Source organism: Pseudopodoces humilis, chromosome 5, assembly GCF_049639895.1.
Source record: "Pseudopodoces humilis isolate 2021_Gansu_Grassland_sample_001 chromosome 5, ASM4963989v1, whole genome shotgun sequence".
NCBI classification, from domain to species: domain Eukaryota; kingdom Metazoa; phylum Chordata; class Aves; order Passeriformes; family Paridae; genus Pseudopodoces; species Pseudopodoces humilis.
The window spans coordinates 23,570,793-23,598,610 of NC_142204.1; the positions used below are offsets into that span (position 1 = coordinate 23,570,793).

The 27,818-nt window shown below is 43.4% G+C and overlaps 2 protein-coding genes across 2 annotated transcripts; one reads left to right on the plus strand and one right to left on the minus strand.

Moving 5' to 3' along the window:
• Positions 1-1,617: 1,617 nt before the first annotated feature.
• Positions 1,618-8,016, plus strand: KDELR3 (KDEL endoplasmic reticulum protein retention receptor 3). Its single transcript, XM_005527614.3, has 5 exons — positions 1,618-2,148; positions 3,093-3,193; positions 3,690-3,848; positions 4,178-4,430; positions 7,293-8,016. Exons 1-5 carry the CDS (start codon positions 2,058-2,060, stop codon positions 7,331-7,333), a joined length of 645 nt encoding a protein of 214 aa, XP_005527671.1. The 5' UTR covers positions 1,618-2,057; the 3' UTR covers positions 7,334-8,016.
• Positions 8,017-8,068: 52 nt separating this feature from the next.
• Positions 8,069-27,802, minus strand: DDX17 (DEAD-box helicase 17). Its single transcript, XM_014256554.2, has 13 exons — positions 27,346-27,802; positions 23,113-23,263; positions 21,056-21,155; positions 20,801-20,934; positions 20,158-20,223; positions 19,714-19,855; positions 17,972-18,132; positions 17,714-17,886; positions 17,287-17,397; positions 16,820-16,881; positions 16,370-16,429; positions 11,893-12,132; positions 8,069-11,238 (listed from the first exon to the last, which is right to left on the minus strand). Exons 1-13 carry the CDS (start codon positions 27,387-27,389, stop codon positions 10,715-10,717), a joined length of 1,968 nt encoding a protein of 655 aa, XP_014112029.2. The 5' UTR covers positions 27,390-27,802; the 3' UTR covers positions 8,069-10,714.
• Between the last annotated feature and the right edge of the window lie 16 nt (positions 27,803-27,818).

Below are 27,818 nucleotides of genomic sequence, written 5' to 3' on the forward strand. Positions count from 1 at the left end.
CGGAGTGCAGGGACAAAAGGCAAGGGCTCTCAGACATTGCACACTAGGGGATTGGAAGGGGATCTCTTGAAAGAGAAGATCCCAAATCTGTTCCCTCCCCCCAACTTTACATTCCTGCTCCATGAGTCAAAACTCTTTGCCCACCTGCAAAAGGACCTGAAATACCAGGGACCTGCAGGGCCACCAGGGCTAGGGCTTGGCTTTCACCAGCACCCACGTGGCCTTGCAAAGCCCAGCTGAGATCCCAGGCAGTTCCACTCTGATGTCTGGAAAACCAGTTCAGGCAGTCCCTACCCTTTGCCAATCGTCTCCTTTGCTCTAATCCACTCTTGTTCCACCTCACCAACCCCTGCCTCAGTGCCCTGGCTGGGAACAGGCAGGGATGTCTCCAATCTCGTGGGGCCGAGCAGGTGTTTTCCAACCCAGCCTGTGAATCCATCTGGAAAAGCCCTGTGATGCAGGTGCTGGAGCGTCAGAGAGGGAAAACACAACCGCCAACCTAATGGGCAGGGAGGAAATGTATGCAAATATATTCAGAAAGGGATCCGGTGATGCTAATAGGCTTGTTAATCCTCTCAGAAAGCACCAGGAATAATATTTTTACACTTTGGTTGTTAAGGATTTTACTCCTAGCAAGCCCATAAGGACAGAGAGAGATGTGTAGGGGATGGCCCCAGGTCACGGCTGGGGGCAGGAAGGGCAGCAGCCAGAGGCAGCTTTGGGACAGGAGCAGGCAGGATCACACAATCCAAGAGTAACCAAATTAGACCCATGGCCGGATGTGATTCCCTCAGGGACAAGGAGACAAATTAAAACTTCCATTTGGTTGTACTAAAGTAACTTTAAATTAGTGATTAGATATCGACTATCTAATTGCTGGGTCTTGATGCAGAGGTGCCCTCCGCTGCTGCCATGAGATCTCCCTGTGTAACTGCTGCTCCAAGGACAAGATTCATCCAAAAAAAACCCGGCCACCCAGCTTAATATGTTTTCAAATATATTAAAACTTTCTAACAGCCACTACTGAGTTCATTTCTGTGAAATCTGTAAAACCAGCAGCAACCACGTGCTTCTTTCACTCAACACATTCCCTACATTATTTGTAACCCTCTCGCAGGAATCCAGGATTAATATTTCCAGTGAAGTTTGTTTCAAAGCAGCCTTTGGGAGGATCTTTTGTTTTCAGCGGGGCTGTGCTCAGGGATCCACATTGTTCCAGACAGGGCACCTGAAGGAAGGGGTGCCTGCTGGGGCAGACACCAGGGAATGGCTGCCCATGAGCATCTGTGGAAGAGCCACAATGGCTTGATAATTCAAACATCTCTCCACTTCTTCCTTGGCTCCAGGAGACAAGGCAGAGCTCTGGTGAGAAGGTGCTGGAGGTGGGATGTGGCCGGGAAGGGCAGAGAGCAGAAGGCTGCAGACTGGAAACAGGACAGAGGTTACTGCACTCATGGTGAATACTCCTAGAAAGCCTGGCCCTCCCTGGAGGGTGTGTCCTCAAGGCCAGAGGATGGGAATCCTATTCCCTCTGCCTTTTCCCCTTTAACCACACTTCCGTGTGTAACTTGAGACAAGCAGGGGAAGAAAAAAGAGGAAGGAAAAAAAAGAAAAAGGGAAAAGTAGCGCAGTTATTCCCGCCTCTGCCTCCTCCTCCCTCTCCTCCCCGGCCAGCCAGGAGCCACGTCACCGTCACCCAGCACTGGCTTCGGGACTGCTCAGCCTGGAGAGCTCTCCGGGAGACAAACTCCAACTTTCAGCCCAAAGCAGAGAGAGGAAGGCCCCAGGCTGGGAGAGGGAGAATCCACCTCGGTGGAAAAGAAAACAAGGGAGACATCCAGCCTGGCAGGGGAAAGGCATCTGCAGCCACGGGAGAGGGGAGACTGAACTTTGCGCTGCAAGAAGGAAGGGCTCTGTGCTCAGGGAAAAAGGAAAGTTGAACTGAAGGAGACAGTTCATTCAGTCAAGGCTCGGTGGAGAAAAACTCCCCACGCTTACCCTCCCTGCCTGCAGAAAGAGCCCCACTCCCTTCACCCCAGAGGAGTCCCCCCGGCACCATGAACATCTTCCGCATCCTGGGGGATGTCTCCCACTTGCTGGCCATCATTATTCTGCTGCTGAAGATCATGAAGTCCAAGTCCTGTGCTGGTGAGTGCTCCCTCGTCCCAGGGAAGGAGGGTGGCTCTCCTTGGAGGGCAGTTCGGTGAAGGGTACAACAAAGAGGGAGCTGGAAAGGCCAGTGATAGCTCATGGGAACTGGCTGCCCTCCCCCGTGGCCTCTTCGAGGGAAGTCATCCTCTTCCTCTGGGAGGTCTCCCTGCCGGGAGAGGGCTGTGTTGGGAAGGATGTGATGTGGCAAGGTGCACAGCCTCAGCCAGGTGCCGGTCTCAGGGTGGTGAAGGATAGAGTGGCAAGGCTGGAAGGAGGTGGAAAATGAGAACAAGAGGTTGCGGTGGCACCAACCTGGAGAGAAGACTGCTTTAGGTTGGAGGTTCTGCCAGGGATGGACAGGTGCCAGAAGCTGCCCCATCCCAGGGTAAGGAAATCAGGACAGCAGCTTCCTGCAGGAGTTTTGCTCACAGTTCCCTCCTCATGAGATGTTGGGGCTGGGCTGCGGGGGCTGTGGCCATTATCACAGGTACCGAAGTGCGTGGGCCTGACTGGTGCATCTCTCTGCCAGCAGTGGCCAAGTTCCATCAGTGCCCCGGGGCTGGTCCTGCAGCTCTTCCCTCCTGTGGCAGATGTCACATCACACAGTCCCTGCTGGGGTGGGCAGGCAAAAGGGGGAAGGGAGGGAAGAGAAAGGCCTTTGGACGACAGCAAGGACTGAACAGGCCGAAGTGGTGAACATGCCCAGTGAGCACCAGCTCCTGCAGGCAGCACTCAGGGGCACCAACAGGAACCTTCCCGTTTACTTGGGACACTCTGGCCACTCTGGGGTAGAGCTACCTCAGCACCCACACACCAGTCCTGGCTCACAAAACAACACACTTACATACAAATGCTTCCAAAGGAGGTGTAAGGGGAAACCACCATCCCACAGACCCTTCCCCTTATCTGCTTTACTTTCCTTTCATCTCCCTGCCACACAGGAATCTCTGGGAAGAGTCAGATACTTTTTGCCCTCGTCTTCACAACCCGCTACCTGGACCTGTTCACGAATTTCATCTCTGTCTACAACACTGTGATGAAGGTAAGGAGAGGGTAGTGCAGCAGGAGAGGTTCTCCTCAGCTCGCTGTGGTTTCTCGGGGAGGTGAGGGTACACACTCACTGAGTTTTTCAGCCAGGAAGGGTGGATAAATATGCTTCCTTTGGTGCCACTGTCCCTCCATTGACCAAACCCCCCCTTGCCACAGTCAGTAAGTGAGCTGAGCCATATTTAGTACCATTAAAACTGGAATAAGATGTCATGAACCAAGCCTGGGTGTCCTTGTACAGCAGGAGCATTAACATAAAGCTGCCACCTAGCCAACCTCTTCAAAGAGTGCACCAGAGGGACTCAAACATTGATTCTCATGGCACGGCAAACTTCACCTGACCACTGGAATATCTCCAGCAGAAGTCAATCTGTAAGGCAACACAGGCAAAGCATTCACCACTATCTTGACTTTTGGGAAAGCCAGGCTTTCTTTAAGCACGCAAAGTGCAATTGCAGGTAAGGTCTTGCCATCTCCCTTATCTCCCACAGGTCATTTTTTTGATTTGTGCCTACGTCACCGTGTACATGATCTACGTGAAGTTTCGGAAAACGTTTGACAGCGAGAACGACTCCTTTCGCCTCGAGTTCCTGCTGGTCCCTGTCACAGGCCTGTCATTTCTGGAGAACCACAGTTTCACCCCCTTGGAGGTAAGGAAAAGCTGTGGCAGGAAAAGGGAAGGGAAGCAGCAGTAGCCTGACACCAGGCAGCAGAGTGAGCAGCATGTTGAATAGCTGAGATTTTTAACAGCAAAAGCAGGCAGGAAAGGCAAAGTTGGCAGGCCTTGAAGACAGTACCATCTATAGAACAGCTCAGCGCTGTCTCCTCTTACTCCCGGCACAGCGAGCTCATTTTCCCCAACTTCAGCAGCACTCCTCATCCCCCTCAGATATCAGTGATTTGCCAAAGGAAAAGCTTTGGGTCTTAAGACATACTAACCAGCACTGACTTCCCACTGCCTTCATTTTGCACCTCACAGATACTCTGGACCTTCTCCATCTACCTGGAGTCTGTGGCTATCCTTCCTCAGCTCTTCATGATCAGCAAGACAGGGGAAGCGGAGACCATCACGACACACTACCTTTTCTTCCTGGGCCTCTACCGTGCTCTCTACATTGCCAACTGGGTCTGGCGCTACCACACAGAGAATTTCTATGACCAGATCGCTGTCGTTTCTGGGGTGGTACAAACCATCTTCTACTGTGACTTCTTCTATCTCTACGTCACCAAAGGTACGTAAGCATGTTGCTATAATACTGAAAAGTTCATTCAACATTCTTGCAGTATAGGGTGGAGCTTAAGCTTGCCACGTTAATCCTCACATTACTTTATATTTTGCTGTTTGTGATGCATATTGTGCACCTAAAGTCCAGTTTAAAAAACGTATCTATTGATTGAGAGCAGGCATCGCTGCTCACAAGGCTCTGGATGTGTGTGTGAAACACAGTCAGAATTAAACCAGAGTTAAGCCTGCTTTAACCTCACCTCAGGAATTTAACAACTGAAGTACATTCAATTCTACATATATTTTGAAAGATTATGAATCACAAAAAAAAAACAAACAAAAAAACCAAAAAAAAAAACCAAACAAAAAAAAAACTTTGAGGGGGAAAAAATAGCTGCAGGCAGACAATGTACCTGAGAAAGCAACTGCAGACATATGGAGATATTATTAAACCTTCTTTTCCTTTGATCAAGAAGATCAAGTTCTTGATTCTCAAGAACTGATTCTGTAGGAAGATGGGCATCTGCATAGGCAAGACACTCCTGTTTTCCAAAATCAGATGCCCTTTCCATTTCAGTGCCATGCTTTGGTAAATGGCTACCAGAGCTTAAAAGTGCACCAAGGGCATAAATCCTTACAGAACACACTGTGGCTTGCTGAGGCTGAAGGGCATTTTAAAACACCTTTCTGTTGAGGAGAATGGAATTAGATGAAATTAGCCAAGTGGACAGCTGTTTTCCTCCTTCTTCACTTTCCACAACAAGTCTGGCAAAAGCAGTGATGACGGCCCACATTTGAAGTTTCAAGGGATGGATTTTTGGTAGCTTCATGCAATACACCTGCTGATAGAGAGGTGACAGGAGCACTGAGCAGGTGGCTGCCCTTGGCAGATTAAGACTTCCTTCTGTCATTAAATATTTTTGTAGCCAGAAAAATACTTTCTAAAACTGCCATCAAGGTGCTCCACATCAATTCCTTTTTTTCCTTTTCTAAACTAATTCCCATTTTAGCTCCGCTCAATTCATGTGTCCTGTGTCCTTCTGCATTTTGTGAGAAATCCATACCCTTTGTAGTTGTGATGGTGGAACAAAAGGAGGAAAAAACACAACTGCTGGCTTCCAATCTCACACTGCTAGTGACAGAGCTGCAAAATTTAGATGATACAGGAGGCAGAAAAAAAAACATTTGTAGATGGAACATCACAGCAGGAAGAGAAATGCTTTTTTTTCTCTTTTCTTTTACACAAACGTTCTGGATCACGGGAGGGAAATGGTGTCTGAAGACATGCAAATACTTTGCCATCATTTATGAGAGCCAGCAATATTATAGCAGGTTGCATCTCTTATGTTCTTTCAAAAAACCAAACTTTTCAAAACATTTCTAACACTGAAGAGCTCAGAAAAAAGGGCAGCGATGCTGAAAAAAGAAAGCAAAAATGTGTTATATAAAGAAATGGATTTAATAAGACTTCTGAGTCTATACCAGAGCACTGCAAAGGGATTTTTATAGAATGCTACTTCTTTTTATCTTGTTTTCAAAACTAGATGAGCTTCCTTCTGTTTAACACATGGACATGAAAGATATCCTGAGGAACCTTTCAGCTCCCCAAAGCTTGTATTTCACAGAGTGGCCAGGGGTGTGGGAAGTCAGGATGGAGGAGGAAAAATCATCTAATCCATGCCCCTGCTCACATTTTTCAAGGTCTTGTCCAGTAAGGTTTTGACTGTCTCCAGGGTGAAGCCTCTCTGGGCAATCTGTGCCACTTTTTGACCATCCTCACTATAAAGTATTACTTTCAGATGTTTTAAGTGGAATTTCCCATTGTCCCTTGCCCTGTCACTGGGCACCACCCAGTAGAGTCTGTGTCTGTCTCCATTCCTCCCATCCAGCACTTGTGCACATGGGTAAGGTGCCCCTCAGCCTTCTCAATACTGAACAGTTTTCAGCTCGCAGCCTGTGCTCCTACATCAAGATGCTGTTCTGGACCTTGACTCCTCATCCCGTGTTCTGAGAGCCCAGAGCTGAGCCCAGCTCGCAAGGCTGAGTGGAGAGGAAGAACTCTCTGCTCACCCTGCTGGCAATGCAGCTCCAGACGCTGCTTGCTTTATCACAAGGGCACACTGATGGCTTGTGCTCAACCTGGTGTCCACCAGCACACCCAAAGCCTTTCCTGCCAAACCACTTTCCAGCTGGGCTGCCCCCAGCCCATGCTGGTGCCTGGGGTTGTTCCACCCCAGGGCAGGATGTGCATTCAGCTTTGTTGACCTTCACAAGGCTTCCGTTTCTCCAGCCTGGCACGGTCCCTCAGGCCTCCCCCGGTCCGTCAGGCCCTCCCGCGCGGTGCATCCTCAGCACATCGGAGCCCTTCCCTTTGGCACCCACCAGACACAGGCCCCGGGGCCCACGCTGGTTCCAGCCCATCCCAGGCACCACTGACCACTGCACATCCAGTACAGTCCCTGCTCCGGCCACGCCACCTAAGCCCATGGGCCTGTGGCATTTCCCAGAGGCATCCCTGCCATCCCAAGGTTCAGCTCAGATGCACTGGGAAGGGCTCAGCAGGGCTCTGGCCACAGACATTGATTCAGGCCATGCTCTGTATCAAAAGGAGGGGAAAGCACTAGGAATAGCACATCATCAAGAAAATTAAGATGGTCCACCCATGAGAACAAGCATGGAAGACAAACTTAAGAACCTTCTCCTTTAGCATAAAGGAGGATAAATAGGTTGTGCCTTCCCCTCTTAGCAGCATTTCAGTGTGCAAATCTGGCACCCAACTATCTAGCACTCTAAATTGCAAGTTATAAAACTACTGAAACAATAGAAAAGTTTAATTCCACTAAATTTATTCCTTACTTTCTCTTTGCAGTCCTGAAAGGAAAGAAGCTAAGTCTTCCCATGCCTGTTTGAAGACATCCCACAGGCAGCGCAAGAAACTCCAAAGATGAAGCTGTTTAAGATCACAGCTTTCCTTCCCTGGCCCTTTTAGACTAAGGATGGCTCAGCCGAGTTTCAACCTAGTGCCAGGAAGACAAGGCTTGGAAAACTGAAATGCTTTTCATCCATCAGACTCTTCCCTTCCATTTTTTTATTTTTTCTCACTTGAATTTGGTGCTAGTGCTGGCCAATACTGAAGTAGTGCAATTTCTTCTCTCCCAGATCTTCCCAGCATCTATATCCAAAACACACCTCCACCCTTACCCCGAGGCAGCACAAGGGAAACTGTCACTCCCTTTAGTTCTTCAGCAAGTGTCCATGGTAAAGGGAACATGTACTAATAAAGTCTGTTAACTGACCTATTTCACAGGTGGCCACGTCTGACACAGCAGATGCTACGAACTGTTTAACTCTGTATGAACTAACACCCTCTTGGATGTTAATTCTGCCTGACCCTCTCTCTATTCAGGCCCCATAACATTCAAGAAAAACACAGCCTTTGAATAACATGAATCTTCTAACTGCACAAGTATTCAAACATCCCCCCGCTCACTTATTTTCAGTTTCCTTGTGTTCTACAAACAGGGGCGATTTCAATTAAAATTCAGTGGGTTGCCAAGAAGTGTTTCCATCTCCTTGAATTTAAGAACTGGGAAGAACAAGGGCAAAGACAGCTTTATATTCCAAAAATAAAGACGAAGTCCACAATTTATTGACAACAGTGTTTTTATTTTATACCTACAAAAGAAAACAAGATGGTATCAAAAGGACAATTTACAAACTAAGAATAGTAACATAGCTCTTAGTATCCTGTGCCTGAACACCACAGATCTATGAATCTCTCAATTCAAGTCTTCGTTAATACAACAGGAATGTGTTCAGAGACCAGCAGGTGTGTGAAACAAGATGCTGATCCCACACAAAGCTAGTAACCCTTCAATTGTTCAGAGAAATCCAAACAGTAAATTGCTTCAGGAAGCGGGAGGGGAGGAGACACCCAACTCAGATATCTGACACTCCCACAAACTTTTTACAGACTGAAAACAACGCAAACAACACTAGAGGCTAATGCTTTATCAACAAGGGCCCTCCAGCTGGTACATGGAGCAGAGCAGAGAGCACCAGGTGGGACAGGGGCAGCACATGCCACGGTGCATTCAGTGGTCTGGTTGACGCTCTGAACTGAACTGAGACCCTGGACTTCAGCTGATCTCAATGACAATAAAGCACTGCAGGACTTGGTACTGATGTTTAAACATACCCAAGTCATCTTCAAAAGTGAAAGCTGTAACAGACTGTAAGGCAGCTTTGGCAGTCCAGAGACCCTTTTTAAAGACAGTCAGTAAGATGTCCTACTCCTACACCCCTCAAAAGCATTTCTGCATTCTACTCTCAAATTTAAAACAAAAAAAAAAAAAGCTCTACATTTGCTTGCGAGGGAGGCCAAAGACCTATCAGTCAGTGCCTGGATAAAGAAAATGCTTCTGGCTTTCTCTTAACACAAGCAAAGGAACTTCCTGCCCATGCACTGGAAATATAAAATGGAACCAGGGAACTGAGGTTCTGGAAGGAATCTCCCTTCTTCCTGTCAGCAACCTACCTGTGAACTGCACAAGAAAAAAAAAAAAAAAAAAAAAGAAAGAAAGAAAGAAAAAAGCGCATCCATCCCCCAAAATTTTACTCTGGGAAGAAATTAAATTTTAAAAGAAATCATTTCTGTAAAAGCAAGCTCTTTTCCAGGGCTATAAGAAGTTCCACTCTGCTACAGAAGGAGTGGGCTGCCTTGTTCATCCATATGCAAGAACGCCAACAGAAAAAACCACCAACCCCCCTGCACTCTCCTAATGCAAAGAGTGTGCCTCAAACCAGGAGATGAATCCATCCTTTTGTCATCTTATCAGACCAAGAGCAGCCAACTCCTGTTATCATCTACTGTCTCTGAACCGTCTGGTATTAGAAATAACAAGTCAACAACATGCTTTACTAAAGGGGGAAACCCCCCCTCACACCCACCTTAGCCTGTAAAATAAACAAGTTTTATTTACGTATGTACTAAAATTTCACTCTTCTCTAACGTTTTCTAAAATACTACCTACCTGCAAGAGCTCAGCTCAAAGGGACCAATGGAGCAGGGAAATGCACTCAAAAGCCAGAGAAAGCAATAGTCAGTGCAAGGTACAGAAGAAACAAAGCTTCAGAATCAAGATACACTAACCAGCTCACCGCTTACCTCATGAAAAGGAGACCCATAGGCAATCTCCTCCTGCCTTCCTCCCCCCTGCCCTCCCCCCAGCCCACCCTATTCAAACCTTTAAATTTAAGTGTGGAAAACTCTGTCACATTTTATCGAGCTAAGCGGCATTCAGAACATTCCCCAAGGCAAAAGGGGGTTTGTTTGTGAAGGACAGACAAACAAGGTAACACTGTTCATCATTTCAGTTCTACGTAATTTCTGGGCTGTCAAGGAAGACTTCTTTCAATAAACCAAACAAATTTGAGAGCAGTAACCAATTTAATGATAATCAGGCTCCACGCATTTGCGATGCTGCAATTTAACAATCATAGGGAAAGAACTTACTTAGCTGAATATTTCAGCAGTGGTACCCACAGAAACTATCTGGATTTCAGGTAGTGAATGCAAGAGAGGTTTGGTCTCTAACACGAGGTTTTTAAATCCAAACTCCCTACTGCAGGCTGTTGTAGGTAACAGAAAATGGGGCTTACACAACTTCAGAAATCACCAACAATATATCCAAGGCTTTGCTCTGAACACCACCCAGCTCAGACAAATGAACAGGGTTTTCCTACGGAAAATCACCTACAGTAAGATTACGAGCAGTAATAGTGAGCTATCAAAAAAAAAAATTAAGATTAGGAGAAGTGAGAATTGCTCCCTTGCATTTATATTTTAAGTGAAGTGCTTTTTGGCTCTCGGAGAGTTTCCCATCTCTCTTTATACTTCCTGAAATTAAGTTAACGTGTTACAGAATAGAAACTTCTTTCCCTCAAAAGCAAATTTTCACACAAACCTTAGACACCAAGATGATCCAGCTGGGACCTATCTGCCTTATACCCTTTTCTTTTAGAAAAAATAATATTTCCAAATTCCTCAACATGCAAGACAAAAATAATAAATTTTCCAGTCAACTATACATATAGCTTTAAAAAAAAAAGAAAAAAGAAAAAAAGGAGGATAGGGTCATTAATGTGGACTGGGAGCCATTTTTGATGGGCTCAAGGGATTTGGATAGTGAACTCTAAGTCTAACCTGCATGAGAGACATCACAATGGGAAAGAAGAGAAAGAAAAGGTTCCTTTAAATGCAAGGTCTACACTGGTCACCAGCAAGTGGGCTCATTTGCGGGAGGGGGGCGGGGGTGGGGGAGGGGGTGGGTATTGGTAGGTGGCAGTCTGTCCCATATAGCCCATCACGTTAGTGGCAGGGGGCTGTGGAAACTGTTGTGACATGAGCGGCTGTGGCTGCTGGCCCGAGCGCCCCACCATCCCTGCATACTGCTGTTGGGTAGTGCTCTGTGAGGTTCTCCCAGCTGTGGCAGCTGTAGTGCTGGCACCATAGCCACTAGCACTGTACTCTGCAGTGCCATAGCCACTCGTGCCATAGGCAGCTGCTCCATAGCTCCCTTGAGTGTAACCATACTGGCTCTGTGCTGCCCCAAAAGCAGAATTTGGGCTCCCGTAGGCACTGCCATAGGTCTTGTTGGCTCCGTTGGCATAACTTTCACCACGCTCACGGTCTCTGAAGCCACCTGAGTCTCTCCGGCCCTCTTTCACTCCCCGGAGCCTCCTGTCACACTCTTCCTGGTACATCAGGTTAGGGTTGTTTACTGAACTGCTCGTTCGGTAACGAGAACGACCTCCTGGCGATGGATACATTAAGATTTAGAACCATGAACAAGTCTTAAACAATGATCTGGTACACTTATGCCACCCTTTCTCCCCCTTCTACAGCCACAATTTTGCTCCCAAGGAGCACTTTCTTCTGACTGTAACTTCTCTGCACAGCTGTGCATATGCCTCTTCATTTTGTTTAAAGTGTAAATGTGAAGTTCAAACACGGGTTCTTTATGTATGTGCTTGGAGACAAAGAAATGGAAGAAATTCAGGACTAATTCGGAAGGAAACTTCTTATTCCTTCAGGGAATGGGAAGAAAAAGTGTGTCAGCTCTCCAAATTCAGTGTATCCCTTCACTGATTTCAATTTTGCACATACACCTTGTTGCCGGTCCTTAGGAGGAGCTGTGACGAAGTAATTACTGCAAGCAAAATCAGCTCCCTGAGGACCTTGAGGAAAAAAAATATTCTACAGCTAAGGTAAAATAGGGGACTGCTTCTCTCTTGGGACAGAAGTACTACGTCTACATTAAGTGTTGGGACCTCAAGTATAGAACAGCTTTATGACTAATGTGTTATCTTAGATCTGTACTTGCAACTTCCCTACCCTCTCTTTAACATTCCCTCCCTCAAAATGGGGAATGCATCCTCTGTGCAACCCTTCTCCCTTGTGCCTTTACCTCCACCACCACCTCCTCCTCCTCTGTGGTCCACAAGCTGCATCAGCTTTGGATTGATGGCTTGATTGGCTTCTTCCAAGACTTTGATAAGCTCCCTGGCTTGTTTCAGGTTTCCTGGTGTGAAGAAGGTGTAGGCAGTACCTTTGTTGGTACTACGTGCGGTACGGCCAATACGGTGCACGTAATCTTCGGAGCTGTTCGGATAGTCGTAGTTTATCACAAATTTAACATCTTCCACGTCTTGTCAAGTGCCCAGGAGCGAAGCACAGTGAAAGGGTGGGGTTGAGGAAAGGGGAGAAGAGAAGACGTGCCAACGAAAGGTGGGGAGCACGAATGCAGGTGACAGTAATAAGAAAAAAAAATACAAAGTTAGTAATTGCACAGAATAAATACAAGACAGACTCATCCCAAAAGAGTAGAAGACTGAAATTCAAGATCATTAGGAACAAAGGTCAGTGTCCTGAAAAAGAATGGCAATTTTAAGCAGCTTTGCCCTGCACTCAAAGTCATCCTCCCCGGAATGCATTTCTCTGTCTTCCTGTGTCAAAGACACAGATATTTGTGAATAAGTTAATTGAATTTCATACTTTTTTAACACAATCTGTAAAGTGAAAATGTCACCATCAGACAGAGCAAACTGGGGTGGAGGAAGGGCAGAACTGCCATGGTAAAGCTTTTACTCTGTTGGGAGAAGTCTAACAAAAAATAACAGTAATGAAATCACTTACCTTCCACTCGGTAACATGAAATAAAAGGCAATCTTAAAAATATTTATTTTTACAGTACTAATAAAATATAATGAACTAATTCCCCTAGCCTAAAGCTTTAGGCATTCAAATTACATTAGTTTTATTCAGCCAACTCATTAAAAATTATTCAGACCTAAAAGTATCTTAACTCAGCTTTGTAGATATCACTAGAATGCATTGCACTAACATTTCTGTGTTGCTCTGTCCAGTTCTGGCAAACCTGCGTAATTTAGACAATCCTGAATTCCATAAGCAATTCCCTACTTCCAGTGTCAGATGGAAGCAGGAAATAAAATTACCAAAATGGCTTTGTAGGCAAAAACAGTTTTAAAATTTAAGGGATAGGCATTGTGTTTTCTGAGACAAGACAAGACTTTGTAAACTTACGGGACAGAAACTAAGTAAATGTTAGTGCAACGCTTCAGTGAAAGCACCTTAAGTACCAAAAGCACCTACTTGCTATATTATACAGCATTTCCAAATGCACCATTATACAGTAAGTACCCTAACAGTAACAGCTCATAAAAAAAAATATTTTAAATCTGCATTTTAACAAGAATATTCTGAAAATATCCAAGATAAAACACAGATTTTTTGTGATTTCCTTTCCTTTTTTTTTTTTTGTTTTTGTTTTAAAGAGAAAAACATTCTCTGTTTGTTACCAGACCGATGCACACTCCCTCCTCCTGTGGGAAACCGCTGCAGCCGATCCCGTCTCTTTGCCTTTTATTTTTGGCGGCCTCCTTTCGAAAACTCCGCCCTCTGACACGGGACCACTGGAGCGCGGGGAGCATGCATCAAGGGTCCGTGGCAGCGAGAAGTCCCCACACACGCTCGCTCTGTGAACTGGCTTAGATGCTTCTCTGTAGCCCCATTTGGTTGTGAAGCGCCGGAGAACCTGGGCTCAGGTAAAAGTTTCAGGTCCTCCAACACTTTTTGTCCCCTATTTGGGGCTCTTAGGGGCAATTGTCAAAAAAAATGAAGATACAAAAATTACATCCAAAGGGTCAGACTGCATCTATTGCCCAGACTGCATCAATTTCAAAGGGGTTGTAGGAAAAATAAAAACATTGAGGGTTGTTGTGACAAGAGGGGGACACTATGTCTGTTTCTTATTACAGCAAAGGGGGGGCTCCTCAGTCTTTGCTGACTCCAAAGTCCTGAATCACACCAAAAAAAGGGAGTGAGAAGGCAGGTTTCACAGGGGGCTGCGCGAGTCTCCAGCTAGGGTCCTTGATGCAACAGTTTTTTTAAAAAGGGGAAGTGAAGTATAGAGAGGAGTACGTGTGACAGATTGCATCTTCATAGCCGGGGTGTAGCTAGACTGACAAGCTCCAGGCTACATGGTCCTCAGCCAGTCCCGTTTTACACATCCAGTAGCAAGTGACTTGAATTACCAGAGGATACAAGAATGTGCTTTCCCGTCAGAAAGCACAAGGAATTGTGGCTACCAATGCAGACAGAACTGACTTGACTGGGGAGGAGCAGAAAGAATGGGAAGGCAGGAATAGGAAGATGCAAGGGTGTTTTCCAGACTAGAAAGTGGTCCTGTTAGAGCACGCAGCACACTGAAGACCAGAGCGTGTACAAGACTCAGCTTCTCCAGTCTAGCGTGCTCCCAAGTGTTTGTGCACGCTCGCAATCCTCCTGCACTTTTAGAAGATAATGTAGCAGGATCAAGAATTGAGACTGTAAATCGTTTTTGACAGCTACCTGGGAAACATTCCCTTTGTCAGACCATCAGAACACTCTACGGCACAGTCTCCAATTATTAAATGGGACAGATATAAACTAGCAAACATGCTAGTCTAGAGAGCTGTTCAGACCATTGTTGTAGGTGTACCCCCACCCCTGCACTGAGAATTATCTGCAGCTGATAACAAAGCTTCTGTTAAACAAAACAAAACAAATTCAATGTTTTTAGTTCAACAGACTAAATAAAAAAAAAAGGAAAAAAAAAAAAAAAGAAAAAAAAAAAAAGTATCAGTGCAGAGAGAGGACCTTACTCCAGGGAATTATCACAAAGAAGTCATTACGGGACTCAGAACTTACCTGAAAGAAGCTTTTTTGAAACCAATGTTCCATTAGGAAGAGGGAAAGCCCTGGTGACTCAGCCAAAAGGCGCGCGCCCCTGTTTTATGTTATTTAGGTAGAAGCCTTCACTTTCCAGGATCTTGGAGGAAGTCGTCCAGAAGTTTGCCAGTTAAGTGACTTATTTTAAGCAGCAAACTCAGGGCCCCAAAACAAGCAGAGATGTTGTTCAGTAACAAGAAACAGACTCTGATACCTTTCCCCCTTAGCTTGGGCGAAGTGGACGATGGGAACTGGGGAGACTGTTTTCTGAAGTGTTATCCAATTGAGTCGTTTTGGGGGAGAGTGTTGGTTTTTGTTGGTTGGTTTTTTGTTTGGTTTTTTTTTTGAGGGGGTTGAGGCTGTTTTAAATGTCTAGGCAAGATGCACAAAGAAGCTACCAGCACATAGCAAGCCTGTTTAAAAAATGCTGCTAGAGAAAGCAGCTCTCTTTCATACAAACTGGTTTCAGGCCTCAGTCCCTTCTCCCAACAGGCCCAAGTTCTAACTGCACAGGTCCAGACATGACCCTAGAGGGCAGAGACTGAAGTCCATATAATCACTTCCTGAGGAAGTGCTGGACATTTTTTGAGTGGGGAGGGGAAGGAGGGGTGCAGGTTGTGTGAACAAAGGCTGCAAAGTCTGTCAATGGTCTGCCTGTATTAAAGTGACCATATGATGCACAGCACAGCCACCCTTTCAGGATACAAGGAGCGCTCAGGTAACTGAGCCTTTTAACAAACTAGATTCTCTGAGTTAAATCTCCACTGATTTGCAGAAATTTTGTCTAGAACTTACTACAATGAGACATTGACTCCCAAGTAGTTTACCGTCTACTAAATTCCGGGTGGGCTGAGTATTCAATGTCTGTTATTAAACTCAGAGCACTTCAGCAGCCATCCTCCTCTTCTAGGGTGGGCAGATGCATAAGGACTGTGCTCAGCACACAGTGTTTCACAACAAAAATATGCTTATTATAGAAGGGGGCACAACTGATGCATCCAGACAGATCATTTTCATACCACCAGAACAGAGCTGTGTGATTTTGATTCAATTACGTATCTGGGTAACAAGATGTTAAAGGCCATATATCATCTCAGTGGTCCTGCCTAGAAGGAACACAGAGGAGGAGGGAAGGTTACATGTCAAGAGCAAAGATCTGGAGCAGTGCTTTCTCAGATGTGAATACATCTGCAGGGTAAACATGCATGTACACTGGGGTTGGTATGTTCAAATCTGTGGTGTGTCATACGGGGAGAATATTCACTATTTGCTGTCGAAATGCTCTCCCACAACTTCCTACTTGAACTTTATCTGACACGCTCTGAACTGAGAGCAATCCATCCCTACCATCCAGCAACAAAAGCTGGATTTGGGGAAGAAGTGAGTGAGGTGGAAGGGTTGGGTTGCATAATTGGACATCTCTTCTCCCTCTTGGCGATCGATTGGTCATGCCTAGGCCTTGCTGCAGACCAAAGCCTGTTCATTAGGAGCAGGAAGAGACTTTGAATATGAAAGAAAAAAAAAAGATTAATGTTAAAAAACGTATTTCACATGTGGGGGAAAATCACGCTTTGAATTTTTTTTTAAAGAAACATTTTTCAGTCCAAAGAAGAAAAATATGCAGCAGTAGGCAAGAGTGGTCTATGTGTACAAACCTAGCCCACGAGATGCAACGTCGGTAGCAATGAGGATAGGAGCCTTTCCAGAACGAAACTCTGTAAAACAAAGCATGCTATGAAGTAAGATTTTTCAAGAAGATAAAGTTATCTGAATTTGATTTACATTAAATGCTCCTTTTGCAGAAGCTACATAAGGTGGGTCAATTCCAGAAACCCCCAAGTCAGGATATAATGCCTCAACGATTTTTCAAAATCCAGCTGCATTAAGCAATTTTCCCACTTTGTTTCATCAAAACAAATCAAAAAAGACACAAGTACTGAAATTAAGAGTACAAAGGCAAGAGAAGTCCTTCTACATGTGTCTATTTGGTTCAGAGATAAAAAAACAAGAAACAACAAACCAGAACCAAACAGACCAGAGAAAAACACGTCTAGGTAAATTAGGTACAACAGCCCAAGTTATTCTTCTGTCAGTGACGGACTCACCATTAAGCACCCAATCTCTTTCTGGCTGACTCTTGTCTCCATGGATACACATAGCTGGCCAACTGCCAAACAGAGATGTACATTAGTATAGATAGAAAGTACATACATTAAAGGAAATAGGAAGCTTGAAATATTTTGTTCTCTGGCCTCCAGCTACCCAGCACATGTACTGTAAACCCGCTACCTATATAAACAACCATTAAAGACAAATCACGTTTGCTATATTGATGCAGTCCCCATCAACATATCAGGACTCTGACAGACTAAAAAAGCTGCACCACTTACAATCTTTCTTGAACTAATGCTCTGATGGAGTGGAATCTTCTGGGAAACAATGACTGAATTCAGCCAAGAAAATAATGGATAAGTTGTTCCCAAGAATACCATCATGAACATTTAAACCTTACTGCTATTGATTACAATTTTTGTTTCCCCCTAGAAAAAAAGTGGAGGGAGAAGCTAATCACCCATCTCTGCGCATCCTTCGAGTGAGATCATCACATCGCCTCTTTGTCTCCACAAAGATTATAGTCTTATTTTCCTTCTCTGCCATGATTTCTTCCATCAGCTGTATCAGTCTAAAACAGACATGAGAGACAGTATGTATAACCACATGTACCAGAATATAGGATCTCTCTCCCAAGGGACAGTGAGGACATACACAGCACACATCCATACACATTAGTCAGTATCACACAGAATTTCTGCTGGTTGTACAGAGGTATGGTCAAAATATACATGACAAATTAGCTAATTACAGGACTGACTTACTTTGTAATACTCAAAGGTTAAATAGTAGTACAAGTAAATTCACTATTTAGAATTCCTAGTAGGCTTACAAAGCATTGCAGACTTTGAAGTACAACCAAAGAAAGTGAAATGGTGGGAACTTACTTATGGTCTTTCTCGCTTTCCATGCAAACATCCACTATCTGCAGGATATTGTGGTTGGCACTTAACTCCAGGTTTCCCACATTGATCTGAACATAGTCCTGCAGGAAGTCCTCAGCAAGCTGGCGCACTTCTTTCGGCCAGGTGGCACTCCACATCAGAGTCTGGCGGTCAGGCTAAGGAAAAGGGAAAACAGATTTGTTTACGGTACTAGATTTCAAATAGGAAAATCAAGGAGGCTGTTCTAAAAGGATCACGCACCCTTATCTGGTCAACAATTTTACGAATTTGTGGTTCAAATCCCATGTCCAACATTCTGTCAGCTTCATCCAGCACCAGGTATGTACAGCGACGAAGGTTGGTCTTTCCAGCCTCAAGGAAGTCAATCAAGCGACCTGGTGTAGCAATGCAGATCTCCACACCTTCAGAAGAATAACGAAAAAGAGTAAGGCTCTTCATTTGAATGTCAACTGGTATTTTTAGTCAGAATGAATCACCTTCCAGAGCAAAATTGTTTTAAAAAAAAAACACCACCCTCATTCGTACCCAAGACTGAGTCACTTCAGTCGAAGCCCCAGTTCCATTTAATATTTTTTCCATTCTGAAATTACTGTTACAGTGCCATTAGAATAATAAATGCAGTACAGAAACGAAAAGGTTACTGCTAAGAACACCTGTGAAGAGCTGTCCAAAAATCAGGAATGAAGAAAGCTTCTACTCAAGCCTGAACCACCTTCATCTAGAATTACAGTCTAGAGAGGTGTCATTTTCAAACATGAAGTGCTCCTCTTGCCATATAGGTCAAATTACTTTCACTTTTTTTTAATATATAAAGCCAAAGCATGGGTTTTAATACTAAGCAATTATACACCAACAGTGGGAGACAACCATCCTATCAACATTTGTGGGGATAAGAAGAGAGTTCAGATATTCCTAACTAACACCAGCCTGGGCAATTTACACATTCCTTAAAATCTGGCTTCCACCTGTCCCAAATTCCCAAATTTTACAGGTGAGTATTTTACTGTCACTGAAATGTCCACAGAAGGTTAAGTTTCTGGAAGAAGAGGCATGAAAAAGATTTTCTTCTTAAGCAGAAAATCTACTTTACAGCACTCCAGAAAGGTGTGCAAAAACCCAGCAAGCTGATCCTCCCAAGGACTCTTCATGAAACCTTGGACTCTTCCACTGAAGATGTTGGTTTTGAATTGAAAAGTACTTGCTTTCTTGAAAAGAGATATCACACAGACTTCTACCATGCATGCCTTTACCACACTGCTGAAGTTTGCAGTAAGGATCCTGCAAACTGCAGTGATAACCTAAATTTTCCGATTTCTTAAATAGATCTGTATGTGCGTCTGCCTTGATAATAATTCTTGCATCTTTTCACGTAATTCCATCACATTTTCTGTCTGGTGAAGATGAAAGCCATCAGCACATTCCTGTATTTGAAATTACAGATCACTGTAACTACCACGTTACAGTGGTTGTTTACAGGGTACATAGTGCTTAGTGCTTAAGAACAATTAAAAAAAGAACAAAAAACTAAAAACCACAAAAAAAAACTGTGCCCAAAGCAAAACCACACACTGCTCCTGCTATCCAGAAAAAGTTTACATCAATTCAGAAACAAGGTTTTATTATTTGAATGAACACAGGCAGAAAACCTGAAATTTGCCTTAAGAAAAATCCTTCCTTAAACATGCTGGTATTGCATTTTCTTAAAATAACCCGTCTTTCTTTCTTTCTGTGAAGTTTTCCCATTTCATCACCCTGATGATCTTCACAAGTGCAATGTTCAAAGAACAAACAGAAAGAAAATCTAATATCCAAGTCACTATACAGCAAAGAAGTGAACTACACCATGAACTATCATTGCAACTGGAAAATGAGACACTCGCTCACTCTCACCCCCTTCCAGACAGGTTTTAAGAAGTTTATTTTTACAGAGACTTTACAATACTACTTCCTCCAGAAACTGCAAGCACCCATTTTAAAATTACCTCTTTCTAAATCTCTGATCTGGGGACCTTTGGGTGCTCCTCCATATATGCAGGTACTCTTCAGTCTTGAACATTTGCCATAATCATCAGCCACCTGCTGCACTTGCTGGGCCAACTCTCTAGTAGGTGCCAGAACCAGACACTGCAAAAGGAAATGATTCAGGAAGAGTCAAGCTGCATACATATCCCTAACATAAAACCATAAGCAAAGTTGAACCATCTGCTCTTTATTAGCTAATACATTTAACTATCGTTATACTATGTTAGCAATCACATAGAATTTCAACTGAGTGGGATGCTCACATTGTGGTAGTAAAAATTCCTATTCGGATACAAATAGGATAGGAAAAATTACTATTCTGATACATCAATTAAATAAAGCACTATCTCATTAACAGTGTCATGCCGTACATATTAAAAGGAAGAGACTCAACAAGCACTTACAATTGGGCCATCCCCTCTCTCCAAATATGGCTGGTGGTTGATGTGAACAATTGCAGGCAACAAGTACTAAAACAGAAGAAAACAGTATTCTGTGACATATATAGAAATTGTGATTCTGCAAAACCAGATACCTGCATTTATTCAGCAAAACAGAAGATTTTCAGAGCTGTTGACCAACTGCATCCACTTTGGCATGAGCACGAAGGCTTACTTAAATTTTAAGTCTAAGTTAGCAGAACTGAGTAATCGTTACCTCAGCCAATGTTTTTCATAAAGGATAAAAAGCCTTTTTAACACTGCAGTTAAAATTAATGTCTATGCTGAAATTCAACCGTTTTTTATTTTAACCTATGCAGTTTATAAAACAAGTGTGCTAAAGACAACCTGGTTTTTAAACCACAATATAAGCATACACCAAAGAGAACTGACTAAGCATCCAAACAGGAAGATGAACAAAATACACACATGTGAATACAACAGGCTTGTAGTTGAGCTTAACTGTCCCCCATGATGCAATACAAGAAGCTTTAAAAACGTAATCATCCCACTGGCAGTACTGACAAGCCCAAAAACTAACCCACAGGCAGTTTCTGCCAGGTGACAAGGAAAGCTAGCTGAAGAAATAAAAGGAAAGAATACGCACTGCTAGTGTCTTCCCAGAGCCGGTCTGTGCTATGCCCACCATGTCACGACCGCTGAGGGCTAGTGGAAAGCCTTGGCACTGAATCGGAGTGGGTTCTGTAAAGTTCTGGTCCATCAAGGCATCCATCACATACTCTTCAGAATTTAAGAAAAGAATAAATTTCTTAAAGGATAACTGAGGCTTTAGAGAACCTTTTAGAGAATAGAACCATTCTGAGCAATCTTCACAATCTTAAAGAATGGCAAGAACACTTACGTGGAAAGCTACACTGGTGGAAGGCAAACACCGGCTTGGGGCAGCCCTCCATTCCCCGAATTGTTATCTCCTTCTTCCTTCGCAATTCTTCGACTTCATACTATTTATGTAGAAAGAAAGACAGAAAGAAAGAAAAAAAGCCAAACATCAACCGGGATTTAAAGTGCCTGTTTCCAACTACTAACTCTCTTCTCCCCTCTGGATTTGTTAGAGATCTAAATTAAAACAGAGATCTAGAAAAGACTGCTTTCCTAAAGACTTTATTTTAAGACTGAGGTACTGTACAGCTTCTCAGGTATGAACTTCACAGAGGTATGAGCTCCCTATATAGCCTAGAAGGACAAATGTCAATCTCTTCTTAAAACCAGCCCTTGTAAATGAAAAGTATGTTAACAGAATATTTTTAGGAATTAAGACTTTTTCCAGAAGCCAGAAATGACCAACAGCTTGAAAAGTGATTAGAAACAGAGGATAGGAAACTTGCTTTTTGTGACAATGCTAGGAATTAAATAAACTAACTAGGTCCTAATATACCATGAACAGAATGCAGGGCAGTCCTCCTTCAATTAACACATTCCAGAGGTAGATAAATACAGAGTTCTCGCTGGATAACTTGCAACTCAAATGTTGCTTGGAATTGTTTCAGAGAATGGAAGAAGCTCTGACAACATCATAATGATACCCTAGGACCTCACAATTTTTTTAAGGAACTGCTTGCAATATTTCTGAAATGTGTAGTCACATAAGCACAATTTCAGGATTAGAAAAAGTGTTTTATTTTTGTCTAGGTTATCTTGCAAGTCCAACTGCCTTTTTCAACATGCTTGGACAATTCCTGACCTTACTGTAATACTTAGTAGAAATCAATAGAGACATATCAATACCAAATATAAACTTCATCCAAAGCAATATATTCAGTATTTCTGAGAATCCCCTGAGCTTGAATTAGAAGGTAAAAAAAGAAAATTACTTCTGTGGAAAACATGAAAATCCTTTTAGCTGGCTAAGCCAAAGGCAGCTATGGCAGCTCATGAAAACCACAGTTCAGTAGCTCAAGTTGTGGTATCTTTAAGAAGTCAATACCCCCTTCAATTCCTTTATGCCATAAGCACATTTCATATAAGGATTTCTAAGTCTATGCGATCAGATAATGACATTTTGTTTGTTGCCTCATGTTAAGAACAAAATATCTTAATTTCTAATTATTAAAAATACACTGCAAGAGAGAATAGAAGACTAGACTCAAGTTTGGTAGGAAAGGAAGACTACTGTATCTACAGAGTAAACACAGAGCAACTGGTTTTGAACCCCCTATGTGAGAAGGACATTGTTTTAACAGGGCATGACCAATTATGGGGGAAAGCTGGAGGCTGCAGTACAGGCCATATGAAGACATACTAGGAGCACTGGATTTCTTTAGCTCGGGAAAGACTGGGCTAACAGTGACCTTTAACTGCTACTTTCAACTACTTGTTGGGTCACTATAGGAAAGATCTTCAAAATCCCATGAGAAACATTAAGCCCTGAGACAGCCACCCAGAGAGGATTTAAATTCTCCTCATCTCTGGGGATATTCAAACTAAAAAGGACAAGGCACTAAGCAACCTGCTCTATTTCTACCATTAGTGCTGCTCTAAGCAGAGGATTGGACTAGAGGTGTCCCCCAAGGCCTCTTTCAGCCCAAATTACTCTTATGACAAAATATAAAACCTTTCTCATGTATTTCTGTCACTTTTAGTTCATTATCTTAGGTTTTTCCAGTGCTTCTCCAGTACTGTTACTCTCTAAGTTTTATCTCCACTGACAAATTGCTGGACCAGACAAACATTATGAAGATGCATTACAAATTACAGTATCTCATATAAAAACAACCAAGGCTAGAAGCATATCCTTTGCTAATGTTAAATAGTAAATGCAACTAGAACCAGTATTCAGCAGAGTACACACGCCAAACAAGCTTAATGAAGAGTCAGCTCTATTTTACATGCTGTCCCAGACTTCCTAGGACAAGTTTTTCAACTTGTGACATTTTCTGTTGCAGACAACACAGCACTTACTGGAGTAAGCCTGGCCACTTCCGGATGTTCCACATAAAAATTCTTCTCAAACTTGGGCAGTTCACTTAAATCCCATTTTTTCTTACGTAAACGTTCCCCTGGATTACCAAATTTCTTTGGAGGAAGAGGACCTCCACGACTTGCTCCAAACCTGTGAATGTGAATGTTAGTTAATTAAAAAAATACTACCACTACTTAAAAACTATTCTAGAACTACTCTGGACATTTCTTAACCATTTTCTATTGTGTTTTCCCCAAGCTGACATATGAGCACAACATTCTAGCAAGTCACCTCCCTCCAACCACTATGATGGTATAAAACTTCTTGAAATAACATAAACCTGCTTTGGGTTGTTTCTGAACATAAAACCATGTTATTTTAAATCACCCCTTTGAAGCTCCTGTCTCTAGGACATGGCTGAGTGTACACATATAGCATTTGTCTTGAAACTGATAGTGCATGTACAACACAGTTACATAAAAGGGATGAGAAAAATCTCTCCTTGTAAGTTCCTTCTCTGTCTCTCAAGGTTAGTTTTACCTAAACAGCTATTTCACTATCTCGCCCTCTTCTCTCCCTTCTTATCAAGAAGTATGCTTCAAATGAAAAACAGCAGCCTGAAGAACAGAAAGTAAACAAGTCCAGCCAAGCCTGCAAGTCCATCTGTAATTCTGTTATCAACAAAACTGAAAAAAACCCTTGTTTTTAAAAGGCAGCCTAACAGGAAAAAAAAAAACAAAACAAAAATATACCTGGGAAAAAATATATCATCTCTCAAATGCACTGTGATGAAGACTGAAGAGAGTAAAAAGTTCAAGCTCACAAAAAAAATTCTATCAGAACAATTCAAAAGTTATTTCTTGCTCTTTCTCTCTAAGTTTTCTTTATCCAGTTAATTATATGCACTTCAGAAGGTTAAGAACTAACTGCAATGACTGGCTAATGCAAGAGCCAAAACATGAGCTTCTGGCAGTAGCTGTGAGAGTAACTAAAAACAAGCGGCATTAAATGATTATTTACTGTAAATATCATGGGTTGTATTTTAAAATAACACATTAAAAAAAAAAGTTACAGCACTTTCATTAGTGTTGTACAAACTCAGCAGAAAGACCATTTCAAAACGCTATCAAGCCCATTTTTGTCCTAAAGGTACAGCTTTATGCAAAATATGAATTCATGAGACATGCCCATTTCAAACAACTTTTAGACAGCAAAACCAAAGTGTCTGCACCATACCCAGGTAATCCACTAGCAAATAAAAAACTGGTAATGAAATAAATGGAAAGCAACAAGAATCTCAAAGAAACACTCTTACACAAGCAAATTGTGGATGAAAGAGCGGGTGGAAGAGTCACCAAAAATAAACAAGAGCTGAAATAAAAATCTGAATTATCTTAAGTACAAGACTACCTGCTCAAACATTAAATACATTTGCTCTTTAAATCACTTCCAACGGAAACTATAAATTAGTGACTAAAAGACCAAAGAAAAAGAACTGAAATCAAGTATGGTAGATATAATTTAACTTAAAATCTGCTACATTAGTTTAAAATGTCTGCTGTGTTGCGACTATGCATTAGGCTTCTTCTCTTTCCCATAAATATCTTTTATTTTCTCATCTGTGTGTCTATCAGATCTCCCAGACAGTGTGCACAGTCATCAAGTTCTCTTCACATGAAAAAGACTGTGAAACACAACTTCAAAAATGAATTTAAGTATTATGTTTCCTTTCAGGACAAAGGAAAAAAAGAAGGCACAGACTTTCATTTACAGGGACATTCACCTTTAGTGATGATTTTTTGTTATCAATCATGTCAAACTGAGGTCAAAACATCAACAATTTCAGTACCCAATCAGTTCCTACAAAACCCATAACCTCACTCAAGTCCACCGGAGGTTCAAAGGGTCAATGAGCTCCCTTAGAAAAGGAAACATATGACAGGACTGCTTGCAAGACTGAACACTGCAACAGCTGGGAATACTAGGAATACTTGCTCCTCCACAGCTATCCAGAGGGAAAAAATTATATATTCTACACAGAAGGCACATAGGAGAGAAGTTCTCCAAGTTCAGCAGAACAAGGAGTTTCAGTTCTCCACTCTTACACACAATATGCCTGGATACTGACCTGAAAGGAAAGAGCCCTACAGGAGCCCTTGAATGCTGCCTCTGTGGAGGTTTATTTGCTAAACTGGCAGTAACTGACACTTCACATTCTGACTCCAAGTAAAATGAGATTCCAACTCCAATTAAACTGACTTAAATCTAGTATTTCCATGGTCTGCCAACAGCTCTAGTTTCAAAGGTAAATTCAGGCTGGCTCAAAACATTCTTCCCTAATATTACCAGTGCTATCACTTCTGGGACAGAACTGAGTAAATCTGATACGTTCCAGAGCAAAACATAACAATTTTCCATCCTAAGAAGTCACCCGGAGCTCAATCCTGACAAAAGAGAATTAGAAACTTTGTATGTGATTAGACTACAAAAGAAGTGTTGATAAACATTCAAATGGTGCTGGATCAGCACACTGGGTGGCCCAACATTTTATACAAGTTATTTATGAAGTAAGACAGTTGTAAGTGGTTACAAGTATTTTCACACCTTAAAAGGATGTATATAACAAATGGAATCCTAATGCATTAAAGCTTCCAGGATAATATGAAAAAAAAAAAAAAAACATGCAAATGTCCACAAACTTCACAAAGAAGCATATAGGTACTTCTTTTAGTCATGCAAAACCCCTACCTAAAAGAGAAGCATCCACTATAATTAAAGACTCTACCAAAAATGAAATTACACTAATTTTAAGGCACATCAAGTGTTGTGTCAATGCTTTGGCCAGTGTTCTTTTAAGTAACTGTATATAAATCCGTGTACTCAAACTCACTCACTAAACTTCAAAACCAGCTGTGGTCTAATCTATCTCAGACTCGCCAAAGCTCTTACTCCAATGTCCTTGTGTTAAACTGAGCTGGAAATCTCTTAGCAGAAAAACACCAGAACCCTCCTCTCTGTGAAAAAAAAAAAAAAATGAAAGTATCTTTTAATTTCAGAATGTTAAATGTGGGTGTAAGATAAAGCAATGATACAACTATCTCCCTCCACAGATGAGAAACTGAATGTCAAAGTGCATTGCAATGTATAGCAAAATATTCTTTCATCTCCCAGTGGCAAGGGAAAACAAGAGGAAAAAGAAGTGGGGGAGAAAAAAAAAGGAAAAAAAATGGAGAGAACACTTTTTAATTGAGATCTAGCTTACCATACAGCAGAACCCACATTATATGTCTTTTGTTAATCCTTGAGAACTAATCATGATCTTAGAATGCCACCCTCAGAAATTAGTTCTAACTTTCTCTTTAAAAAGGCCTAGCACAAATGCCTTGTTACTTTCAACCCTTAAAAACCTCGAGACTCAATCTAGTTATGTAGTATAACGCCACTGTATCTATTGCTGTCATTCTCGAAAGAAAAAAAATCACATCAAATCAAACCTGCAAAAGCCTTTTGCAAGCTAAACCTTCTTTAAACAAGATTCAAGAGCATCAAGCACTAGGCCTTCACAGAACCACACAAACAATTTCTGTAGCGCTATGTAAGCTTGGCAAGCGTCCAGCACCATGGTTCACAGAGATCACCCCCCGGAGTGCCCAAACCCCCCGCACGGCAGCGTTTCCAAGCCCATTTCCTATCACGGTAATCCTGGGAGTGCAGCTGAGACAGATCTTTCCCCCAATGCCATCTTCCCAGTAAGTCCAGAAGGAGCAATGACAACCAGAAGGGCAGACAGAAGGACAACCAGCCCTGCCAGGACCACCAAGACCTTCGTGGCTTTCGGGGGACAGGGTGCCACGGGTCTCGCGGGGTAAATAAGGGGACTGGCAGAAAATAATTAAGGGGGCAGGGTGGATAAGGCCTTAAAATTGCAAGTAAGGCTGAGAATTAATTACACATGAACGGTAGAAAACCTAAGTAAATAATAACAATAAAAAATATATATTAAAAACCACAAAACTCTCAAAACCCACCACCCCGCCTTTGGGACCGGTAAGTCTCCAACTACCCCCGCCCCCACACGAGAATCTATGGGGGGCAAAATCTCCACAAACGGGATTTTGGCTCCCCCGATGCCGCCACTCCAACACATACCCACAACCCCGCGGCCTCCCCCGCCGCCCCCAACGCAAGCATTCGGTTTCCCCCACCGCTCCCCCGATCCCCCCCGCCCTTACCCGCCGCGGTCTCGGTCGCGGCCCCGGTCCCCGAAGCCTCTCATCGCCCCCGGAGGGGTGGGTGAGAGGCAGCGGAACGCCGGCCGTGGGGACGGCGAGGGACTGGGGGTACGGGGAGAGGGTCCAGCCAGGGGCGGCTGCGCCTCGGAGGCCTCGCTTTGCGCCACCTCGCCTCTTTGCTGGGACACAAAAGGAGAAGAGGTGCTCAGTGGGTCCGAGACCCGCTGGGCGTCAGCGGCCGGAACGGCGGGGCTCTCGGTCGGCTCCAGGGCCCGGGTAGTGTGGAGACACCAGCGTCTTCTTCCTCCGCGCTCCCGGCACAAAATGGCCGCCGTCGCCCCGGCCCGCTCCGCTTACGTTACGGGGGGCCCGGCGCTGCGCAAACTACGGCCCTCCGAAACACCTACGCCTATTCACGGAACCAAACTACGCTTAGCGCCCTAAGCGCGCTTGGCGAAACACCGCCCCGCGCA

Coding starts and splice junctions, on each gene's coding strand:
- DDX17 (XM_014256554.2), bottom strand. CDS start 27,389: ATGAGAGGCTTCGGGGACCGGGGCCGCGACCGAGACCGCGGCGG. Junction 20,224..20,800: donor GCTCTGGGAAGACACTAGCA/GTGCGTATTCTT, acceptor CTTCTGTTTTAG/TACTTGTTGCCTGCAATTGT. Junction 16,882..17,286: donor CGAAGGATGCGCAGAGATGG/GTGATTAGCTTC, acceptor TCTGTTTGGCAG/TTGGCCAGCTATGTGTATCC.
- KDELR3 (XM_005527614.3), top strand. CDS start 2,058: ATGAACATCTTCCGCATCCTGGGGGATGTCTCCCACTTGCTGGCCATC. Junction 2,149..3,092: donor GAAGTCCAAGTCCTGTGCTG/GTGAGTGCTCCC, acceptor CCTGCCACACAG/GAATCTCTGGGAAGAGTCAG. Junction 4,431..7,292: donor CTATCTCTACGTCACCAAAG/GTACGTAAGCAT, acceptor TTCTCTTTGCAG/TCCTGAAAGGAAAGAAGCTA.